General features: G+C 35.6%; 1 protein-coding gene across 1 annotated transcript in view; it reads right to left on the bottom strand.

The window, feature by feature from the left end:
- The window catches only part of Arhgap5 (Rho GTPase activating protein 5), a 66,222-nt gene extending 48,877 nt beyond the window's left edge, over positions 1-17,345 (bottom strand). Inside the window, exon 1 of the mRNA XM_010633581.1 lies at positions 13,458-17,345. Within this exon, the coding sequence (XP_010631883.1) occupies positions 13,458-17,177 (3,720 nt within the window). The 5' untranslated portion in view covers positions 17,178-17,345. The remainder of the gene's footprint in view (positions 1-13,457) is intronic.
- Between the last annotated feature and the right edge of the window lie 8,515 nt (positions 17,346-25,860).

Genomic DNA, 25,860 nt, shown 5'->3' with positions numbered 1-25,860 from the left:
AATTACATTCATAGATGCGAACAAAACACAGAAGTAGCTCATGTGTCTGCTGAACATTGTCATAGTTGTGCTTACTGTAGAGTGCGACAGTATACATCAAATTGTGGCCAGTAAGCGCATGGTGGCACAAACCTGTAATGCCAGTACTCGGAAGGCTGTGGCAGGAGAATGGCTGAGTTTTGAGGCCAGCCTGGGCTACCTATAGTGAGTTCAAGGCCAGCCTGAAATACATAGACATTATCTTAAACAAAAGAACAAAGAACTGTGGCTTGGAGCACATCTGAAGGACAAGCCTCAAGATAAAAGGTGCAATAGCCAGGCTTACATGCATACAAAGTATAACTTGAAATTACACTGTAATTAGCATTACCTCGTCCAATATTTCCAGATAAGCATCAGTTGCTCAGGCAGGTGACTAGAGCATTTGGATCCATTCCTCCCCGCAAAATTCCTTTGTTCTTTCCATGCACCCTTGCTACACAAAATTCCTTATTGGATCAGTATTAGCTAAGCAGCTGTACTTCCTATAGGCTGATTGTAGCTTGACCCATGCTTTGACTTTGCATATAATTAACCCTGACATAGGCCTCAGTGGTGATCCCATTCAGGACTCCTTCTAGAAATTTAGCTTTTCTTCTCTCCTTATTTCTAATAAAACTCTACTTCTTCCTTTGGTTCTTGACTTTCTTCAATGTTATAATACCACAAAGTCAGGACATCTGACATCTAACAGACTGGGAGTTACAGTTCTCCTATATCATTTTGGAGGCCCCAGCAAAAAAACTGGAAGGAAGTAAGAGTTTGCTTGTTTCATGGCACCCTTAAATATTTTGATTAGATTCTGGATTGTGGTTTAGGTAATCAAAAACTGTCATCCATTGTTTGGTGGTTGCTTTATGCCTTTTGTTAGGTGCTTGCACCATGTTAAAAATTGAGAACATGCAAGACTGTGATGAGGGTTTCCGTGAGAGGACATTCTTATTTTTGCTAACAGTGCTTTCTTTGTATTCTTCAATTGACTTTGAAGGTTATGATGGCTTGGTGCACTTTTGGAATGGCTTTTGGTTGACAGCCTGTATGGGTGTGTCTGAGAATTTAGACACTTAATGGAACACAAAGTTCACCTCTGTCAGGGAAAATTATAAGTGGGTCAGGAAATGGCAATGTGCTCCTCTTTGTAAGACATATATTCCATTATAGATTATATATCCCCCATCCCTGGGTTAGAAGGAAATTGGAATCATGCTCATCTAGGAAGGCATATTGGGGGTTTTGGTCAATTCAGTGCCTGGGGAGGGGTTTCTCATACAACCAGAGAGAGACTCTCATTCTGAGACACAGGTGGAAGAAACCAATCTCTGGGTGACACCAGAGAGCACTACTTCCCAAAACACTCACATTTATGAGCCCAAAACAATATAGCTTAAAGGAGCATCTTCAATCTCTCCTTTGATTTTCTTTCTCTTGCTTGTGCTCTTTCTCAAATACAAAAAAGTAGTTGTTCAGGTTCTTTGGTAAATGGAGTGGACTGTAGCTTTTGTCTTTGGGGGCGTGTTGCTAAAACAGTGGAAACCCATCCTGGGAAAGGCTTTTGGTCATTCAAGAGAGATGGTAAGGATTTGGTTCTTGTACCTTGCATATGGTCATTCTTCTTTCTGTCCTGCTGCTACCCTGAGAAGTGTTTTGTCCAAGGGATTTCTCTTCCCTGTGGCCAGATTCTAGAATTCTCAATCGAACAGGTTTCCAGAATGGAGAGTTGCCCCTCCAACTCCTCCAGAGTGAAGCTGCTCTTCTTAAAAACTGGTCTAGATTTAATCCTCAAACTCTCAAAGAATATAAATGTTTTAGTTCAAATTTATCAGCCTCTCTGCTTTTAGGCAGAACTGGAATTAGTGAATATCTACATTCCTTTCACTTCTCCCTTCCCTCCACAAGGTGGACTGACTGGTTTTTATGGCACAGATGAATTCATTGATACAACAAAAAATATTCCTAGGGATCCTTATAAGTTTAATAAAAAGTTTTAGACAGAAACAGGTACTGAGGGATAGTCACAACCCCCAGGGCCCAGATTACTGACTCTCTCTTTCCATGATTACTCTTCAAGACATCTAGCAATCATTCTGAGATATGTTGAGGGCTGAAAAAGGTAAGCTTACAGCTAAGTGTGATCCTTGGGTCACAGAATCATAAAGAAGGGGGCCCAGGTGCATAGTAAGAGTGGATAAATCCACTTCCTCACACCTCTAGTTCGTTGCCACTAGCACTAAATGGGGCTAAACTTTAATAACACATAACAAGAGGGACAGACAGGGATGACTTCTTCCCTTTGTTTCTTTTCGAAACTGGAAAAAAAAACTGTTATAGAAGACATCTCTAACAAGGCAGATTGAGTCCTGGCAGGCCTTCTTCCCCCACCTTTTGGAATACTACATACTTAGCTCCAAAAAGTGTCACCTAGTCTCTTTCTACAATCAAACCCGGTCAAAGCATCCCCTTGAAAATTAAACAGTTGACATTATCTTTGATAGTCTTTCCCTTTAGAGGGAACAGTTAAATGTAGCTAGCAAAACAGCAGTTTTGGCTCTCAGTTGTGACTATCAAGCAATGTGGTTATCAAAACAACTGTCAGCCTAGGTCCCTCTTTAAAGACAGTCTTGCTTTCACAACTGTAAAAGGGTGTTTTCCTTTTGTTTCTTATTACATGAGATCTCTAATTGGTAACCTATAAGAAAAGTTGTGATTAATCTATAGTTACAAACCTGTTAAAACTGTACAAGAATTAATACAGTTTGACTTGGCCAATAAATTTGAGAATATATTCTGACATAAATGTAATTGTTTTGTATGTTCGTCTGTCTGTTAAATCTGTGTTAATAACCACTTAAAATACCTGCAGCTGCTTTAAGGAAAAACTTTTTGAGCCCAACAATTTAAAAACAAATTTTAGAGATGGCTCTTTTTGCAATTTCCATGGAAAACTGTTTATATAGGTTTTCTGGGTGAATAGAAACATTACAACATTACCAGATGAGGACTGATAGGCTTATGGCTGAAATAGGATTTATAAATAAAAGCCTTAAAGTTTGATAACATAAATGTTACATATGATTTAGGTTAGTACGTATATTTCTGTATGTTAACCTTTAGGTATATATAATCCTCCAAAAGTTCTATGTAATCTGGCTTTTGGATAAACATTCAAGTCATTATCTCAAATGCTTAGGGCTCACACAGCTCAACAGTAAGTGAATTTAAATCAGTTGATAGGAGTACAGAAGTCTTTAAAGTTGGTAACATATTTCCATCCAGGTTGTTAGATAACCAGGATAATAATCAGTTTATAAATCCGACGTCTATTATTGTCTGAATACGATAAGTGTAAGAATTTGCCTTGGGCAAAGATCATACATATAACTTTTTTTTTTGGTTTTTTGAGACAGGGTCTCACTATGTAGTTGAGACTGACCTGGAACTCATTATGTAGAGGCAGGCTGGTCTCGAACTCACAGCAATCCTCCTGCCTCAGCCTCCCGAGTGCTGGGATTACAAACGTGCACCACCATGCCCGGCTACACATATAACTTTTTCAAAGTGTTAACTGTTATCATGAGCCATTTAAAGTAATTGCTTTGGGCTATAATTAAAAGGTTAAGATAACGGTTAAACTCAAAACTAGATTTAAAAGCAAGAGCTCTATATTTTACTAAACTAATTTCTTGTATTCTCATCATTAAGCTTTTAGTTGACAAAAAGTGAACTTTAAGAATATTTGAATGTTAACATGTAAAATGTCCTCAATAATCAGTTCACAAATGGTTAAATATTAGTTTATGACAGACATATATTTGGAAATATATATATATGTATACATCTAAAAACAAGCTGTGCTGTGAGTCTAAGATTTAAATTTTACAGAGTTAAGACTACATACATTTAATACATACAAAATAACTTTGGCACTCTTTTATATAATACATGTTTAGACCTTAACATGTAAAATGATTGAAATTTGACTTCTCTTTAAATTTGGCTTTAAACAAACATTTTGTTATTATAAATAAGATATAGTTATATATTGGGTAATAGGTCTAGTTGCAATTATTAACACTATTTCTTAAATTTATAAGAGCTATAAAGATGATAAGATGTAAAGAATTAACTTGTTGATATAGTTGTACCTTATAAAACTTGTTCAAGGAGTCTAAAATTGCCTTTTGAGTACAAACTAAATACATGTAAAGATTTCTACATAATTTCTATACTAATTATTGCTAACCTCATGGTACAGTAATGATGCATGTTTCCCAAATGTACAGACCTTCAAAGATGCAAACTAAAAAACATCCTATCACATTAGTGATTTCTAGCAAAGTTGTTTAGGTGGTAAACTTTTAAGGCTTAAGCATCTGGCTTTCTGTTACTTATGTTCCAGCTATTTGTGATAAAACATGCATGTCAATTCAACATAAAACAGTCAATCAGATGATGTAGACACTTCTTCAAGATTATGCTTATGTAATTATTATGTGTATGTAATGTACACTTTATAACATTTAGAGATACTTGAAGACTGGGCAATCCATATGATGTCACTCCAGAAATTAAAGGTTAGACATTACTAATCTATAAAGTACATCAATAGACAAATACATTCTTCAGTGATACTCTATTAAAAGATAACAAATTAGGTAAAAGTTTCTTTATGTCATTTAATATCTTGCAATTAAAGATAACAAGTTATTCTATACTAAGATGAAAATTTAAATGTTTCAAAAATAATAACATAACCCAATGATTCTGTCATCATGACTGCCATGCTAAAATGCTGTTGCCCTTGATCTCAGATTATCTCTGTAAAACTGTTATTTGTTGACAATCTGCAGAGATTCCACATCTAAGATAACCATGATTGATAAAAGTAAATTTTCTGGTCCTATTATATATTTCAAGGTGCTTGATATCCAAAAAAGAATGTGATGATTAAACCTACTGCTCCTATTACATTACTGATGTGACTAATCTCCTGGGTGTTCAACAATTGAAGCTTAGAGACCAAAGCTAAAAAGGATAACTGGGCTAAGAGAACAGCCAATATTTTGGCCCTGGCCAGGGTCAACAAGGATCTAGGACATGACAGGTTATTTTTTACAAAACTATACAATTTTGATGAATCATCCAACCTCCTGAGCGGGGAGAATGTTGGACTCCAGAGGACAGGAATCAATCAATGTACAGTGTGCTAAAAGGGAGGGTCACGTGAAAAGAGAATGTCAATCATGGCTCCTGGTAAAACAAGTCTGGCACATTTACTATTGGTTGGTTCCATCTGTATGGTCACTTGGAGTTTGGCAGCCTCTAGGTGAAAATAAACAGCTTTTTTCAAGAGATTAAAGCATGTATGACACTGAAGTATGAGCACTAGAATGGAAAGGCAGGTTGGGGAAAAGAGCCATGTCCAGACACTGCTCTTAAGGGACTAGAAGAGCGATTATAAGGCCTCTCTATTGATGGAGATTATCTGTAAGTCTGAAAGTTTTTTTTTTTGTCACAAGTGCTCCAGTTTTAGCTGTAAGAAGATGGAGAGTTTAGTGGTTTTGAAAGACAATTTTAGCTAAGGAATTTAAAGATGCTAGCTGAACTTTTATAGCTTTTTAGCCTCTTTGAGCCTTAATAGTGGCCAGCTATAGGTATAGTTGGAGACTGCCTGCAGGGGTCAGCATAGTGATTAGAGCCCCCTTTTTTATTTCTAGCCTTATTATGGTATATTTTTTATGTAACATTTGGTTATGCTTTTTTGTTGGGTGTTTAATACAAGGCTAAAAGGAGACCTGTGTTAATCAAAATAAACTTTTCACTATATATCAAGGTCAGTTAAGGCTCTTGAAGGGTTACTTTTGAAACCATGTATACAGTTTCTCTGTCAATGTCAGCTGCCAGGATAGGTCATGGTCTTGCTTGACCATGTGGCTATCTATGGAAGCATGGGAGATGTTTCTCTCTTGTTCTGGAAGGAGTTCATAACTGGTAAGCCCCAACATGACTTCTACCTAAGGTCCCTTAGATTAGCCCTCTGGAAAGAACCCCTACACTGACCCTTCTTAGCTCAAAGCAGCTATACTGAAACCATCCATTTTCCCCTAGCCAGTTAGGGACAACTCTTCAGAGGGGAGAATATTATAGGCAGCTAAATTAGACAGAAATTAATACACAGTCACAGAGGAACTAGGCTCTTAAAGAAGTCAGCACAAAAATAAAACATCAAAATTGTGGCTGGAAGTGCACCTGAAGGCCAGGCCTCACGACACAGATTCAATTGCTAGGCCTACATGTAACCCTAAGGGAAAAACAGTAACGTGAGATTATACTGTAATTAGCATCACTTGGTCCAGTAAGTCTAGACAGGTATCAATTGTCAGGTAAGTGTTCAGACAATCTGGACTTATCCTTTCCCAAAAATGCCTTTGTTCGCGGGGTGAGAGTGGGACACTAGGATTTAGCTCAGAGGTTCTGCTGCCTGCCTTGCAAGTGCAAGGACCCAAGTACACTCCCCAGTACCAAAAAAAAAAAAAAGAAAAAAAAAAAACATACCAAAAAAAAAAAAAAGAAAAAAAAAAGAAAGCCCTTGTTCCTTCCATGTACTCTTGCTATGTGACTCATTTCCCTATTGGATCAATATTAGCTAAACTTATAATCCTATAGGCTGATTATAGTTTGACCCACATTGTGACTCTGCTATACAAATTACCCTTTACAAAAGGCCTCGGCGGCCAACTCACTTGAGATTCTTGAGGAGCTATTCTTCCCTTATTTTCAATAAAACTCTTTTAACTTCTTCCTTTGGTTTACAACTTCATTCCTCAATACTGTGATACCACAAACATGGCATATTTGATATCTAATACGTCAAGAGTTATATTTCTTCTATATCAAACATCCTTATTTCTATGCCAGTAGTACAGTTTTATATATTCACGTTTTTTATTTTACAATAAGCATACACACCGTGACCACCACCATTCCACCTTGTCTTTATTCTTCAGAAGTATCCTAGTTATTCTAAATCCTTTACTCTTCCATATACTGATTAGAATCAGCATGTAAAATATCTTGAAAACCCTTCAGACTTTCAAAAAAACCAAACTGAATCCAGAGCTCAATGTCAAGAACACCAAGCTCCCTATTGCATGCCACACTCATGGAAAGAAAGGCAATAGCTCTATCATTTATTTAGGTCATCTTTAATGTATTTAAATAAAGTTTTATGTTGTTCTGAATGTTACAATTATTCCTAGGAACTTGATTTGCCATGCTTTTATAACTGGTGTCTTTCCCAATTACTTTTGCTAATTATGTGTTGATGTAGAGACGTAACTGACCTCAGCTTATTTATTTTAAACTATCTTGCTACTTCTTTATTGATACTAACAATTTACCTGTAGACCTATTTTGGCTTTTATGCTGACTATAAGTCAATAATAACCTCTTCTACTCATGTTTTTATTTTTCTGATATTATTTTGACTAGGATCTTCATATATTAAGGAATCTAAGTGGTAATAGTGTAAGTCTGTTCTGTTTCTGATTGAAAAAGAAATGGACTTTCCCATTTAGAATATGTGCTTAAGAGTGATTATAAATTTTCTCCAGAAAATTCTTACATTTCTAATGTTTTCCCATGAATTTATTAAATTTTATCAAGCACTTTTTCTCTGCTGTGGTATTTTTCTCCTTTATTCTGCTTAGAGAATAAGCATATATACATTTTTTCTCTTTTACTCTTTATGAAATAAGCATATATACATCTTCTAATATTTAGCCATTTCTTATACCTCTGATATAAACTCAACTTTGGCTCAATTTTCCTGTTATAAACTGTTAAATGATTTTAGCCATTACAGGTCCAAAAATCTCTTATTTATAACCCTTGGCAAAACCCCTTTAGAATTCAAACAGTTTTTAGTCACCAGCAGTATGGGGTGATCAAAAAATACAGTGAATGTCAAGGCTAAGTGCCATCCAACAGAAAAAACAAGAAGCAGAAAGTTGAACTTTAGTTAACCGTGTGTGACAAGTTCCAACTTGTTCAGTGCAGTCCATCAGTTGTGAGCTGCAACTGAGAGGTGTATTTTAAAGCATACTGTGAATCATGAATTGTGAGCAATGTATTTCATTAAGGTGTGTTCTTATTCACCTTAATTCACCATACCTGGCACTGTGCAACTCCTGGCTCTTCTAGATGTCAAAGTGACCGTGAAAAGGTAAATGTTTTGAATCAATTCAGGACAATGAGGCAGCAGCAGAACTAAAGACATTCATGAAAAAGAATTTCCAGAACTTCAGAAAATGGCAAGAACAAGGAGGTAAGTGTGTTTCAAGCATGGGGGACTGTTTTGAGGGAGACTAATTGCAATGTGTCTTTGACTGTAATAATTTATAAGAAATGTAATTATTCACTGTATTTTTAAACCACACTTTTACATACCTTGTGTATCTTTCTAGCATTTATTTTGCTAGAACTTTCAAATATATAGGCCTAAATTGATAGTATTCTCTATTTGATCTACCTCTATGTCCTTTTTGTAGTGTGTGGGGGGGGGAGGGTTAGGTGGCGATTGAATCAGGGCCTTTACACTAAGCTACACCCCCAGCCCTTTCTATTATAAGACAGGGTCTGTCTAAGTTTCCCCCCACTGGCCTAGAACTTTCAATCCTCCTTCCTCAGCCTCCTAAACTGCGGGGCTTGCCGATATATATATCACTACTCCTGGCTCTGTGTTTATGTCTTCTTCTCTTTCCTTGTCAGTCTTTTAAATTTTTCTACTTTTCTAAGTCTTTTCAAGACACACCTTTTAGTTTTGTTGATTTCTAATTTGGTTTTCGAATCTCTATAATCTTACATCGAAACGTCTACATCTGTCTGTCACTAGAATATTTGATGCATATCTCCTAATTGCAAACTTAATTCCAACACAGCTTTCCTTATGGCTCAGGCTCTGCTTAACTAATTTTAGCTCCAAACTATCTGATTTAAGAAAGACCCTTTTAAATGTAATGCTGTTTCAGTACTCAAAGATTATAACAGCTTCTTTATACTTTACCTTGCTCAGTCACAGTTTTATGTCACTATAACAACCAATTTTCCCCACCTAAATTATCTTTCCTTAAAACTCCAAAAGATACTAGAAACTAACTACTTTTTCACCAAGTTTTGTAAAACTATCACCAAACTCTACAATCATTTCTCAATCTATGTTGCCTTAAAATAATTTTATTTGGTCTACATCATAAAATATGCTTAATTTTTACTCAACAAATTTACCATGTTTTAGACATTGCTCTGAACAGTGTTTCTCATAGCAGCCCTAAGAAGTACGATTATCTCCATTTTTCTAGATGGAGGTACAAAGAGTCATATATAGCTAGTTAGCGACTGAGCTCAGATTTAAACCCCAAAAATCTGGTCTAAACTATGTGCTCATAACAATCACACTATTGCTTCCTTTCTTAACCCTGCCCCAACCACAGGGTTATATATAATCTTCCAGAGTAACATTTCAGCTCTTCAAATTTTTCCAGTTTTCTGAAACAACTTCAATTACTCAACTCTAGCTTTTATAGTACTATGAAAAGAATTTTTAGACAAACTAAATAACAGTAGTCCAGCCATTCTGTAATGCATGAAGGAAAATGCCATGAACAGATGTTACACAGGTAGCCAGATACTTGAGGAATTTCACTGTAGGTATTTAAATTCAATGCCCCAGTACAAAACATAATTTTGGCACAAACTTTTATCTATGAAGTTGCATTATAATCTATGTTTGGGCAGGGGATTTAACTCAGAGGTTTGGTGGCCTGCCTTGCAAGGCAAAGACCCGAGTTCAATCCCCGGTACCCCCCCCCCAAAAAAAAATAAAAAAACAAAACAAACAGACAAAAAAAAACCCTATGTTTATCTTCAGATGATAGGTTCAGATACCAAACATTTACATGACACCAGAGTGAAACGTTATCTTACAGCTTCTACAGAATCATTTTTTCACTGTTCTCAAGAGTTCAAATATAAAGCATGAATTAAAGTAAGGTCATATAAAAATACAAGGAAATTTTGAAAAAAACCTCTCAAACCTGAGACAGAGTTTATTCAATTGAAAGCAAATTAAAAGTAATGCAAAGTCAACTCACTATTTTACAGCAAGTGAGGAAAAATGACACAACATAAAGAGAAACATTTAACAGCCACGTGTGATGGTACACGCCTGTAATCCAGAGTGAAACGTTATCTTACAGCTTCTACAGAATCATTTTTTCACTGTTCTCAAGAGTTCAAATATAAAGCATGAATTAAAGTAAGGTCATATAAAAATACAAGGAAATTTTGAAAAAAACCTCTCAAACCTGAGACAGAGTTTATTCAATTGAAAGCAAATTAAAAGTAATGCAAAGTCAACTCACTATTTTACAGCAAGTGAGGAAAAATGACACAACATAAAGAGAAACATTTAACAGCCACGTGTGATTATACACGCCTGTAATCCCAGCACTTGGGAGGCTGAGTCAGGAGGATCACTGTGAGTTTGAGACCAGCCTGGGCTACATAGTGAGTTCCAGGTCAGTCTCAACTACATAGTGAGACCCTGTCTCAAAAAACCAAAAAAAAGAGAAGCATTTAACAAATAACAAAAACTAAGGACAAATTGTATTCAGTGAGTTTAAGATACCACTGATGGTAAACAACACTATTATTTTATGGACCTCTAAAAATACAAGAAAAAATTATCGGTCCATTTAAATTATTAAAGACTATCAACTATTCAACACATCTAGATTTCAGAATTGTGAAAAAAAAATTGGATTTTAGAATGAAGCATGTTATTAAACAGAACAAATCAGATATGATACTGAATTCAAGGAGCAATATAATTAATTAGAATTAGGTACCATGCTAAAAATCCCAGAATATAAATTTGGTATATCACTTCCCCTCCAAATAATTCTGAGTTGAGAAATTAACACACACACACACACATACACACACACACACACACACACAAAACAAACAAAAAAAACCCAAAACTTATACTAATAATCAGCACTGGGCTGGGTATGGCAGCACGCACCAGTAATCCCAGCACTCAGGAGGGTGAGGCAGGAGGATCACTGTGAGTTCAAGACCAGCCTGGGCTACACAGTGAGTGTTCCAGAGCAGTCTGAACTACATAGTGAGACCGTGTCTCAAAAAACCACACACACACACACACACACACACACACACAAATATACACTGAATCACAGCAATACTCAGGCCTTTTAAATCTAGTGATTCCACTGGTGTATATTTGGTGTATAAACAAACTTATGTAAACTGGCAAATGCAATAAAAAAAATGATAATGTTGCCATGGTGGGACATGTCTGTAATCCCAGTATGTGGGAGGCTTAGGCAGGAGGATTGCTGTGAGTTTGAGGACAGCCTGGGCTACACAGTGAAACCCTGTCTCAAAAAACAAACAACCAAACAAACAAAGCAGTTAAAAATCTGAAACTTATCCAACCAATTTTGATAAATTTACTAAGAGAAAAACCATATAATGACTACAAATATAATCTGAAAGATTGAGAAATGTAAAAATCAAGACTATATTAATACTATTAATGAAATATTTTTGTCTAAGGAAAAACTCAAGTTATTTTCCTTCTGAGACAAAGTCTAGCTATGCAGTTTAGGTTGGCCTTGAACTCATGGAAGACATTCTGCCTCAGCCTCCAAAGTGCTGGATTAAGGTGTGTGCCATCATGTCTAGACACATAAAGTGTTTAACTGGAATGAATGTGATACCTCCAAGTTAATCTCAGAGTGCATGAAACAACAAAAGCACACCAATACACACTCATGCTGCTCATGCAAGTAGGGCTAAATGTAAACTGATAAATCTGGATCAAGGGTGTACAAGAACTCCTTTACTTTTTCTGCAACTACTACCTACACGGAAATTATATCAAAATAAAAATTTAGCAATACAGGTGGACTTATGAACACAAAGGAAAAGTAACACATACAGAAATAACATGAATTTAAAAATGAAAAGACTATGGATGATTTTTATTAATAAGCATTAAGTAGTTTTGACAACACAGGTTGTGTTCCTTATTTGAAAATTTTTGGAATCATGAGTGTTTAAGATTTTGAATTTTTTTCCCATTTTGTAGTGTTTGCACATACATAATGAGATTATCTTGGGATGAACCCCAAGTCTAAATAACAAATTTGTTTGATACCCATCATGCTGCGGATCAAAAAATTGTGGATTTTGGAGCATTTCAGATTTTGAGATTAGAGATGCTCAACCTTATATGCAAATGGAGATAGAAAATTGAAGGTATTTTGTCTGTGGTAAAATATGTAGATGGGACCAGTGACAAAAGGTTGAGTGAGATGTCAGACATATTTACTGTTAATGTATATCATGAGTTAGACTATGTGCTATATGTCTAAAGTCTTAAAAATAGTTTACATACTCAAAAATATTAAATGATAAAATAAAATACTGTAGCTTAAACTTAGAAAATAAAATGTAAACTATCCAACTATAATGATGCAGTTGCTGTATGTGGGAAAACTATCTAGACTAAGCTTACTGAAAATATACCTGTCCTTATTTAGGTCTGAAACACAGCAATCAGCTGAAGTATTTAAAATTCGTAAAACTATGGATTTAAATGATGAAATGCTCAATATATTAGAATAAAAGCTTATTGAATGCTATTTTAAGACTATAAAACCCTGAAAGTCTATGTGAAATCAAGTGCCAAATATTAACAGAAACTGATGAAATGCTAGCATTAAAAAAATCTAATAAAAATAAATTATTATATATAACTTTAATAAAAGCCTACTGAGCACTGTATTTAGGTTCCTAACGCTTAACAGCATCAGATAAATTAAAGACTGTTAAAGATGTAAAAACAAAAACTTGCTATTTGGTCTGAATTCTACAATTTAAATTTCAGAAGCTTTTCTGTATACTTTCAAGCAGTATAAAACCGCCTACAACCTGTAAAACTAATTTGCTACAGTTTTATTCAACTGTTAATATCTGTGAGTGAAACAGGTATTACCAAATTAATATTCTAGAATGGTTAGGTCTGAATGGAAAAAGACAAATAGGACTGTAAATAGGGAAAAAAAAATCATTCTTATTTGGGTTTCTGTACAAAGCATAAACATATTCACCTAGAATTTTATGAAGAAAAAAGGTATACCACAAAAAAATACAAAATGCACTAACAAAAATAATTTCCTCCTCAAAATATTCAAAAAATTAAAAAGAGGCACTAGTTATATTTGTAAGACAATCTTAAGTTCCTAAGACGCCAAATTTATCTTAAAAATTCACTATCAAAGGCAAATTAAATACAATAATCTTTAACATCACTTACCACCAAGTGAACTCACCTTTTTATCTTCTTTTACTTTGTGGGTTTTCTTCTTCATTTTCTTATCATCTACCTCCTGGTCAGAAGTGATTGCAGGATTATCAATACCACCTTTCCAAGTTTCAACAGGAGAAAGAAGTGGATCTTCTTCACTACCACGATGTCTTCCTTTTCTTTTTGTTTTAGAAGTAGTGAAAGCTTCATCATCACTTGCATCTGAGTGTGTTCTTCTATAGTATGACTTGGCTTTACTAAACAAGGTTTTAGATTTGTATTTGTATTTTGAAGGCCTCCGTTCCCCATGACCTTTTGAAGGTCTGTCGGAAAATCCATTTTCCTCATCTCCTTGGGTATTATTTACAAATGAGTTTCGAATTTTATTAACTCGAGGCTGACTATCATCCGGAACAACATAAATCTCATCAGAATAGCCCTTCTGTTTAAAAATTGTGTCAATGGGTTCCGCATAGTTATCTGAAGAATCCATATCTTCAGGATGTGCCAAAGGTACCCGGGAAGTCTGTTTTCTCGGATTTTTACCAATACCAGCTTCAATTGTTTTTAAAAGGTTTGGATCCAGTTTTTTCACATTTGTCTTAGGTACAACTGGTTTAGGTTTAATAGGTGGAGGCACTTTATGGTTGCGTTCATGATCATGACAATTTGGGGTACTATGAACAGGATATTCATTTCCTTCCAAATCTAATCTGTATCTGGAACGGTCACTGGGTGTTGGAAGCAACTGCACATCATCACCAATTGGACTGTAAGGAGGTGGTGCTTCTGTATCATCATCTGAATCGGGATAACTGTTGTAGGGAAAACAATCTCTGGGAGATGGTAGGAAAACATCTTCACTTTGATGGGTTGATTCCCTTGTACTATCAGACAGATAGGAATTTTCTATCATATTTTTTTTCTCAAGAACATCACTGAAAAACAGAGTAAATACTTCAGTTTGCCGATGATACTGAGATAAAGAATACAATGCTGTAAATTTAGCAGTGATCTCAGTTGCAATGTGTTCTCCTTCAGTCATTAACTCCTTGATAGCCTCATTTTCAAAAAAATCTGCTTGACTGTCAGTAACTGCCACCAGTTGTACAGGAATGGTGTCTTGAACTTCTGACAGAAATGCTCGAAGCATTCCCATTGATGCTTTCCGTTTGGCAGAGTAAACTAATATATACCCATGAACCAGTTCATCCTTCCTTACTCCAATTGAGGAGTGATATGATAATATTGTAATCTGTATTCGCCTCCTTTTTTCACCAATAATTTTATCAAGCATCAGGGAATTATTCTGTCCAGCTTGGGCAGCACTGCAAGAATGAGAATCAAGGAAGGGTGAAAGAATAAGATCCACACTAAATGGATCACCACACATGGCACACATGACAATTCTTAAGTCTGCTTCCGATACATCCTTATTGGTGGGAACTGGGCTCACAACATCTAAATTATGTTTAACTGATTCCAGCACTCCTCGTAGAGCTTGCTTTACTTGGGTTTCATTAAATTTACGAGGATATGTACCAGTAGGTACATCTACAAAAGGACATTGTAACTTGTTTGCCAACTGCTGCCCTTGGTGCCTGAGAATTGGTAGATTCTTACTAATGGAATCTCTCTGGTTTGCCAGAATTAATGTAAATGGAAGATTAGCCATATATTTATCTTTTCTGATCTGAGAAGCTTCGGTTCTTATTTTTCCAATAAATTCCCCAATAAAACTCAGTGACTCAATGGAATTGAATACACAGAAGCACCCATGTGGTTTAAAGGCGGCAGTCCATAACTGACTCAAAATGTAAGGCGATTTGGCATCAACAGGTCGAAGATCAAGTTCATAAATTTTCCCATCTAAGGCATATTCATCATCAGTGGACTGTGTCCTTATCTCATTTGCTAGTTCTTGGGCAAGGCCATCTTTACCTAAAATGAAGAGGTTAACTTTATCTATATTGGTACTATCATGATATAATCGTAAGCGACCATGATCCAACTGCAGAAGACTACTAGCAAGCAATTGCTCCACTTTAATGTCTGTACAATTGTGGCCACTAAGGCATGTTTCCTTAGTGGGATGATAAACAAATCCTATGTGTTTAAGGAGAAGAGATTCCCTATCAGGCGCAAGTTTCTGTAAAGCTTTGTATCTAGGTTCTTCACTTAGAACTGTATGAATCTCACTCATTTTATCTGAACTTGGAGTTGCATTAAGATCTAAATCATAAAAAAGTTCAGAATGCTCAAAAAGCATTTCCTGAAACTCTTCTTTGGCTTTTTCAACTATCTCTCGCTGATGCCTACTATATACCTCTTTACTATCTGCCTCAGTGATATATTTGAAGGCTTCATCTTCCATAACAAAGCACATAACTTCCTCCCATGGCTGTCCAGGTGAAATGAACTGAATCTTTTCCAAAGTTTTTTTGAATTTTTCCTTCATTTCTACTCTCCTCTTCTCTGATATTAGATGTTGTACATGGTTCTGATAGACTTTTTCAGCTTCTAAAGTGCTTAGAAGATCAAACGGGATTCGTCTATCATTAATTTTGTCTATATGGTCAGTTTCATCCCAAGGTGTTTTTTCTAGCACCACAAAACATAACTGGAAATCTGTTCTCTTCTCCATTAATTTCAAAGCTTCTGACCAATTCAAATGTTCAATTTCTTCTAGACTTGGCAAAAGAGTGTTAAAAGCTCTTGGTAGGGTACTTATATATTCCTCTCTCCTTTTTCTTATATGTTCCTGTTTAAGTTGTTCTATATGTTTTGAGAATGTATTTCTGGCTTTTCTTGTTCCCTCTAAATTGATGTATTCTTCATAATCAGGATGATTTTTTAATTTATTACTAACAGTTTTCCATGTTGCATGATAATCTCTCACAGTCTGTACAAGTTTTTCAAACTTATCTGTTGCTGTGACAACAAGTTGTCTCTGTGTTTTATAAGCATCCAGATAGGGAATAATTTTAGGCTTGCCACGAGTTTTATCCAACATTTGTACCAGTGCAATGAAACATGTCTCAATGTTGACATTAAATCGTGCTGATGTTTCCACTACAAGAAGGTTCTTTTTGTTTGAAGCAAACGCCTGAACTTCTCTAAGATAGTGATCCACACATTCATCACACTTAGTTGCTGCTATTATTACAGGTTTTTTTGATTTTGATAGCTGAACAAAAAGGTTATTCACAAACTTAAGCTGATCATCAAATTTCCTATTGCATCCCTGACTTACATCAATGCACAATAAAAATCCATCTACATTCAGCTTCCCCTCAGGCATTTGCTTCTGCTCAAAGTCTTGCTCTAAACCTAGCTGATCAGTGCAAATGTACATTAGTTTTTCTGCTGACTGTAACTTAGAGGCAGCTGCACGTTTTATATATGGTTGCAAATTCGTACTCCGATGAGGCAAGAACGTCTGGTCATCAATGAACTCTGTTTGTTCAATGACATGAATTTTGCATTCTACTGCATCTTCACCATTTTGTGTTATGTCACCCCAGTATAAAAAGTGGTCATTGTTTACTACTCGTCCTCCAAAGTCAATGGTGCTAAGCACAGAAGTATGTTCTGGATAATATTCATCTGCTTTTGAGCGTACAAATCTATTGCACAAACAAGACTTTCCAACTCCACAGTTACCCTTGTCTTTTTCAGTCCCAGAGAGTCCAACTACACTGATAGTATAGGATGGGGGACGAGGCTCTTTGTTTCTTGCCATCATAACTCTCTTCTCATGTCTCTACATTCATAAAGGTAACCATATATACTTCTCATTCTGAAAATAAAATCATCTTAAAATACAGATCCCAAATTTCAGAATTGTGTTTGGTTCTTTGTATATCCCTCATTTCTGGGCAGACAGATCTTCGAGATGATATGAATCATCTTCCTAGAAAGAGAGGGGAAAAAGACAAATCTTAATAATATAGTATATACAACAAATTGCAGTAAAATTGTTCTTAACAAAGCAGATTCAAATTAATAATCCTAATAATAATAATAATAATAATGTTACACGTTTTAAGAAATCACTATATAAAGTCTGGTTTACTGGAAGAAATGCAAGATGATCTCAAAACTTAATGCAAACCTAACAATAAAATAATTAAGTACAAAATCTAATGTAATATTTCATAAACTATAAAATAAACCCCTAGTAAATACATGTGCATTTTTGCCTCTAATTTCTCCTTCCTCAGGATTTAAGGAAACAACTACTGCTTTCTATTCTCTTAATATTCTTGTCTTCTCTAGGGCTACACTAGTAATAAGTAATGGACTGACTGCTATAGCAACTCCCTCACAACTTTTAAGAAATACAAACCTACCTACCATACTTTCTATTACAGATAGCCTCAGAACATATTCCCTAAAACTGAATTTTACATAAGGTTAGCAAGGAATTTTAAAATGTTCTCAATAAGTTCCTTCCTCTTTTATATGCCCCCAATTAATAAAATTAAAATACTTTAAAAGGGAAATAGAAATAAATGGGTGGGTACTAGGAGTATAGTTCAGCAGTATAGTCCACGCTTATTACATGTAAAAGGTCCTGGATTCAATTCCCAGCGCGCGCGCGCACAAACACACAACATAATTGGAAATCTGCAAAAATGCACATTTATTATCAATGACAGCAATCAAGTAGATAAGTGTGCCTCAAACTTCTTAAGGTAAAAGCCTGATTTTTAAGATCACATGGAAAATTCAATAAATTTTTTAAAAGTCCAAGAAGTTATTAGATTCAAGAGGCATTATTGTCAAATTATTCTAAATGTTTATTTCTAGAGTCATTTAAAAAAAAAAAAATCTAAAATCAATTTTTGGGGCTGGGGATTTAGCTCAGTGGTTCCGCCACCTGCCTTGCAAGAGCAAGGGCCTGAGTTTGATCCTTAGTACCAAAAAAAAAACATCTATATTCATTTCCTCACAGAGTAATTACAGCTCAAGGAAGGACCACATTCTAAGCAGCAACAAGATAAATCATTTTGAGATTATATATGAGACAATCTTTCAGAATTATCTGACACATAGAAACATTAAAATTCAAGAATTACATGAAATTTAATTTTGGTCACATATGTACATGTAAATAGTCTAAAAAATTTTAATTGGAGATTCTTCATATCCTTATGAGATAAAATTAAAAGCAATACATCATTTCTACCACCTCAAAATTTCACAAGATAGGAAATAAATATCTAGCAATGTACACGAACATATATGCAAATTATCTCCAATCCAGACAAAATAAAGATTACGAAGAACACAAAAAACATTCTGTAAAGAGCACATTAGTTATTCCCCTCCAGACAGCTGGCTGCTCCCTGACCTCAATTGCAAGGAAACATCTGATTATAAGGCATATGCAGTATGATTAAAAACTATGTTGAACATTCAAAAAATTTTTAAATGTATTATAGTAAAAGATACACTGCCATCAGTACTTTCGAAATACACCCCACTCCCACCCCTTGCTTCAAACATATTTATCCCATCATTCTTTCCACTTCTGGAAGCAGTTCTGGAAGTTCTCTTTCAGGTCCTTAGTTGTACTGTCATGGTTTCCTTGATGTCTTCAATCAATTCAAAATGTTGACCTTTCATAGTCATTTTGACTTTGAGGAGGAGCCAGAAGTCCCATGATACCAGATTCCATGAATAAGGTGGATGAGGAAACCATAAAGTTCTTACAAGACTGCCTTTCCACTCAATGGCAGTCAGCTATAGGATTCAGTAAATTTTTTATCACACATCATAAAGACACTTATAAAAGAGGACATCCAAAACTGTTTCAGAAAGTGACAAGAACAATGTCACTGTAATTAATTAAATAAAAAAATTTAAAATCCCAATCTAGAAAAATTGAGTATTTTTACTCAGCATCAAGTTAAACATTCTTTATCTAAACTGTAAAAGAACAGTGAAAATGCTTTATTTACAGAAAACAAGGCACAGAATATTAACTGGGTAACAATGTTATACCCAGTGTCAAAGAGAGAAACTAGTTTATGAATATAGCAGTGATTTAATAGTTAACAAGAAAAAAACTGAAAATACAGATCTTTTATTTGAAAAGCAAAAGGTACAGATGATATACTTTAAAATGTGCATCAAAAGAAGTTATTTAGTGATTACTCTGAAGAATTTTTACCTTAAAAAAATACAAATTCAAACACTTGAATTTAAATGAAATTGAACTCTTTATTAAACAAAGACCTACTGTGAAAACTAAACATAATTCAAAGATGTCTAAGACTGTCCCTTGCTTTCCATGTAAAAAATACAAACTAGTTAAGAGACATAAACTGGTTAATAGAAAAAATTAATTTTCAACTAAAACCTAATCCTTACCATAATAGTCACATTTTTTACTAAAATTTTTAATATATGTTTATCCAAACGCTATGTAATTCTTAATATTGTTACTCATTTAAAGTTAAAACTCATGGTTGGGCTACAGCTCAGGAGTAGAATATTTGCAATGGGTACAAGACATTGACTTTCCCCCTGTAGTACTATCCCCTAAACACTTAGATACGCATACACTCTACAACTTAAAATAGCAAGGTAAAAATAGAAATGAAAATACTCGGTCATAAAATGTATTTTATGTATTTTGGAAATAAAGCGCATTAAAAGCAAATGGAGGTAAGTGGAGGTAGGAAGCCATCATCCTGTCACTGGTCACTAAAAACTGGAAAACTAAGGGATAAATAAAACTTACATTTAGGTTAAATTTTAATATTAAAGCTTTAAAATACATCATCAATTTGATAGTGACAATCCCTAAATCATGATTATTAAAGTTTAAATTAAAAAACAAGGTAGTTTCCTGTGATTTAAGGTTTTCACAATTCACAGTAAACTGAGAGTTAGACAAACTGAAGAACAGCCAAGACCTTCTAACAATTCTGTCAGACAATCTATCTGCTGGTATCTTGAAGTCACAAAGACCTTATGATGAACCACCATAGAGTGATTTTTCTAAAAATTGTAGTGGAAAAATTTTTTCACCTAGAGATAGCAAAGAGGTATATTGGATAAATAGTTGCTCTTTCTTTTCATTTCTCACCACAGTAGGGTTTATACTTTACGTACAAGTTTAACATGTTCCGGGAAACTTGAACCAGTGGTGGTACATGCATGACTGTGCCACCACTTGCATCACAAGTGATACAAGCTAGCAGATAGGACAGTCAAGCATGTACTGGTAGTTCAGCTATCTGGCAGTGAGACCTACGAATTACACGAATTACGAATATATTAACCCAGAAACTTTAGTGCAAATAGTTTTTAAATTAAAAAAGAATTGTCTGAGAAACTGTAAACTAAAAAAAAAAAAAAAAAAAAAAAAAAAAAAAAAAAAAAAAAAAAAAAAAAAAAAAAAAAAAAAAAAAAAAAAAATAGTTGTCACCTTCTATTCAAGAAAATTCACTATTTAGGGGATTATCATAAGCAATACCATAATAAACCTCAAAGGAGAAAGTTATAACTCATGAAGTTGGACCTAATAGGTAAGAGAATTTCATATTTCATTTTAGACACTACGACAATGTATACACACATGAACTATCCACGGGTCTTTAACAATTTGATCGACACTAACTAAACAAGGTAGCTTAGTTTTATTTATTTTTTTGGTGCTAATAACAAAAATCTTTATGTTCCCACTAAAAAAACTAATGGCTACTATCTTTACTATTCAACTTAAAATTTCCTTTGAAATATAATTAAGAGCAATATGTAATTGTAATGATTTATTTCTTTAAATCATGTCTTCTCTGTTCTTATATCTTCTGTTTTCAACACTTTACTTTCATATACCATAACTTGCTCTGATAACATCTAGAATCATACTTATTTTTATTAAGGAAGAAACCCAAAGTAGCAATTTTCTACAGAAAATTAGACATTTAAGACCAAAGTTTCTTCATGCTCAAAATGTAGTCACTCCTTTTTTTTGTTGTTTTTGTTTTTGGTTTTTAAGGCACCTGGGATTGAACTCAGGACCTTTTACTTGTTAGGCAGGTGTGGCGCTGCTGAGCTACATGCCCAGCTCTCTCCTTTTGTTTTTAAGATTACTTTAGAATTACTTTATTTCAAGGAAATTTTCAGTAACTGTCTACAAAAATTAATGACAATGCATATATATTTGGGAAAAATTGACCTATATTTGTCAAAATAAAGCCATGTCTTCAACTAAGTTTTCTAAGATAGTTTACCAGACCATTCAAGCATTATATGCCCCACTTAATGAGTTTTACTAACAAGTAGCTCTGCAAATTTAAAGGAGTTATATAAGGAATCTAGAAAAATGAAAAAGAAAAAAAAAACACCTCTCTAATAATTCACTAAAGAGAATGGAATAACTAGTTAAGAGCTTGGAAAGGGAATGGGGAGGGAGAGATGAAGATGTTATTAGTAAATACAGAAGTGCAGCTGGCTAAGAGAAATAACTTTTCCTATCCTATGTTTTATAGCACAATAGGATAACCATGGTTGACAACAAATATTTCAAAATAGGTCGTAGAGAGGATTTTGAACGTTCTCAACACAAAGAAATGATGCATGCCTGAAATGATAGATATGCCAATTACCCTGCTTTGATCATGATACATTATGAACAAGTATTGAATGTATAATTACTATGTATCAATTAAAATTTTATATATAAACCAGTAAATTCTAAATAAATTTTTTAAAAACTAAAAACTAAAAATTTTTGTATTGTACCTTTTCAGAAATCTGTTATACTAAGTAAAAAGTATTAACTTTAAAATTTTTAGGCTTCTAAATTTTTATGCTGTTCCAGAAAATTCCTAAGGCCCTGTTATGGTTTGTATCCAATGTCCCCACAAAGCCTCACACACTCAGAGCCAAGGCTTGCAGAAAGTGACTGGATTATGGGGGCATTAGACTCAGTGTTAGAAAGTGGGGCTTGGCTGAAACAGTAAGGTGGTGGAGGGAGGTATAAAGGTAAAAGGTATATCTCCCTCCCTAGCTCTTCCCTTCTCCCTTTGCTTCCTTGCTGCCATGATGTGACCAGCTTCTCCTCCCTGCGCTACACCCATTTGCCACGCCCTCTGCCTTGGAACCAGCAGAATGAAAATGTCAGCTCAAATAAATCTCTCCTTCTTTGAGTTCTGAGTGTTGGGGATTATGTCCCAGCAATGAGAAAGTGACTGAGACAAATTTTTGGTATCAGGTTTGGGTCCACTGCTGTGACTACCTGACCATGTGGTTCAGAAGCCCTTTGCAACTGGTTTGTAGGAGTTTGGAAAGGTAAGGAGGTATAAGAAAAGAAGCCTTAGAATAGCGAGGGCAAACCTTTTAGAGCTTTCAGTGATACAAACAGCCCACTATAGCATGCAATAGGTTTGCCACCACTGCCCTAGAATAGAAAATCAAGCCTGATGGGAAATTTTGGTCAAAGCTCAGACCAGAATTCTAACAAAAATAGATGGTAAAGGCCAGGCTCCGGAGGTTTCAGTTGGGAACAAAGACTCAAGTATCATGCTCTGGTACAAAGCTTGTCTGCATTTTGCTCAGGTCCTGAGACACTGAGAGACAGATTAAGGTCAGCAGACTAACTATTCTGACAGAGGATATTTTAAGTCAACCCAATGTTGAAGTTGTGGCAGGAGTACTGTTTGAGGGGGGGGGGTTAGCCAGCTCTATATTGAGAATTGAGAATTGAGAGCAAATAGCACGCTGAGTGATTTTTCAAGCTTTAAATTTCACCAGAAGGAAAGCTCCTGTAAAGTCAGAGCCAGTAAAATTTTGGCCTAGGACAGCTTAGTTGCTAAAAGATTAGCATCAAAAAGAAGCCAAGAGCTTAACATCAAGACAATAGAAAAAATTCCTTTAGGGCATGAGGAATCCACAAGACCCCCTACTCTTCAAAGGCTGAAAGATGGAAAAGTGAAAGATTGTTCTTTGGGAAGACTACCCAAAGGAGGAGGTATTATAGTTCTTTGGGATTCAGTTCAGTTTGGCTAGCCAGGCACTCAAAAGTTTCTGCTGTCACAATCTAAGGGAGCCTAGCTACTGCCTGAGTTGGCAGGAGACCTTAGCATCATCCACATGGGGCCGGTCTCATAGGCATGCAAAATTCAAGAATCAAGGAGGCTTCCAACCAAATTTCAGAAGTGGGAGGCCAGGCAGTGTATACTGACAGGGAGTGAATGAAGCTGAGAATGAAGCCAAACCTGCAGTGGAGACCCCAGGAAGATAAAAAAGCCAGAAATGTGGAATGTCTGAGAAAAGCAGCAGGCAGTGAGCAAAATCACCTGAGAGAAACCATGATGGCTACAAACACCAGCAATGCTTTAAGAGCAGGGTCACATAAGTCCTTTGGAGTTCACATCTCAGGACAGCTTGCCCCAGGTGCTGGATATGCAACTACAGGATTTAATGTTTACACTTTGGTCTTACTTCATCCCCAGACCATCCTATCCCCACGCTCCTCCCTTACAGAATAGGAAGGTTTATCTTGTGCCATTGTATGTCAGCAGTCTTTTAACTTTCTTTTTCATTTTTATAAGGGCTCATAGCTAAGAGTTTGCCATAAGTATCAGAGGAGACTTTGGATGTGAACTTTTCAAGAGAGCTGGAACCAGTAAGACGCAGGCAACTCAGAGATGGACTACATGCATTTTGCAAAAATCACATGAGTCTCTTTGGGGGCAAGAGGTGGAATGTAATGGTTTATATCTAGATGACCCCGCCAAAGACTCCTGCTTGTAAAAGTTGACTGGGTTACATGAGCACTAGAACTGGCTTGGTGGTGAGAACTGGGACATAGTTGGAAAAGGCAGATCACTGGGGGCATGATCTGGAAGGGTATATCTCTCCCCAGCTCTTCCTTCCCTTTTCTCTCTGCTTCCTTGCTGCCACAATGAGCGGCTTTTTCTCTGCTAAACCTTCCCACCCTGCTGTCCTGCTTTGGAGCCAGTGGACTGAAAAAGTGAGCAGAAAGAAAACTCTCCTCCTTAAAGGTGCAGATGTTGGATATTGCATCCCAGCAATTAGAAAAATGACTAAGATATGCTCCTATCTTTAAAATACACTCATAATTACCTATTTCTGATACCTTATCACTACAACCCTAGCCTACCATCTCTGGCCCAAGCTTACTCTTAAGTTTTCTGATTTCCCTGCTTCACTTCTGCTCAGTCTACTCGTGTCAGAACAGCCACAGTATTCCTTTTACAGCATAACTCAGATACTCTCAGACTTCTGTTCACAATTTTCTAGTTCTGCAATCAAAAGCCACTTCATTTCAATGACCAACTATAAGTGCCTTTTCCAACCTTCTAAAACCTCTCTAGTCTACTCTAGTATTATTCTCCTCCTAATTCTACGTCACATCAAGATACACAACATGCTAAGCATGTTCCTGCCTTTGCACTAATTTTTCCCAGCATCACCAAAGACACCAGACAACTTACTTCTTTATTGTTAACTTTATTCCTCTCCCTATTCCATTCCAGATTTAAAACTGCCATGTTATGGCTTGTGTCTAGATGTCCCTGCAAAGTCTCATGTACTTATAGGTTGGGCTTTTCAGAGGTGGCTGGATCTAGAATGTCTGATGCTGGGATCAAGGGTGTGCAATTACTAAATTAGTCTACTGATTGGTTTGGCATAGTTCTGGGTGTGGATAATGAGAAGGCCTACCCAGGGTGTGAGCACTACCCACCTTAAGAGCATGTAGCCTGAACAGAATATAATGGACAGAAAGAGGGATGCTGTCTTTGCTTGCTGCCTTCTGCCTGCATGCTCTGCGACATCCCTCTGCCATGCCACCTTGCCTTCAAGCCAGGCCATTATGAACTGAAACCTCTACAAACTGTGAGCTACATAAATCTTCTCTTCTTTAACTTTGAATGTCAGGTATTCTGTCTCAGCAACAAGAGAAAAGTAAGAAAGGCTGTAAAGGTACAAATCTGTTTTATTCCACCACTATATTACAAAAGTCCAGAATGCTTCCCACACAATAGTCATTCAATAAATATATGAATTGAAATACAAAAAAATCAACAACTGTCAAAAACAAAGCCATCAAAAACACAAACTAGAATCTATAATAATGTATTCTGTCAGAAAACTCATCTAATTTTTATTTATAACATTTAAAATTAATTTTAGGAAACATATATGAGTACACAGTTGATCCAAAATACCACGCTAGTTAAAGACATTTTAAATTACATTTCTAAGACCTAATACACTGAAGAAGGAAATCTATAATCACCTAATAAGGGCAGGGGCAGTACTACAGATTGAATTTAGGACTTTTGCACTGAGCTACATCTCAATTTCTTTTCATTTTTATTTTAAAACACAGAACACTTAATTAAGTTGCTAAATGCCACAGGCTGGGCTCAAACTTGCAATCC

This window comes from Fukomys damarensis, unplaced genomic scaffold, assembly GCF_012274545.1.
Source record: "Fukomys damarensis isolate Sample0158 unplaced genomic scaffold, DMR_v1.0_HiC HiC_scaffold_17, whole genome shotgun sequence".
NCBI classification, from domain to species: domain Eukaryota; kingdom Metazoa; phylum Chordata; class Mammalia; order Rodentia; family Bathyergidae; genus Fukomys; species Fukomys damarensis.
The sequence above is the reverse complement of the archived record's forward strand: the minus strand, read 5'-3'. Positions and strand labels throughout refer to the sequence as shown.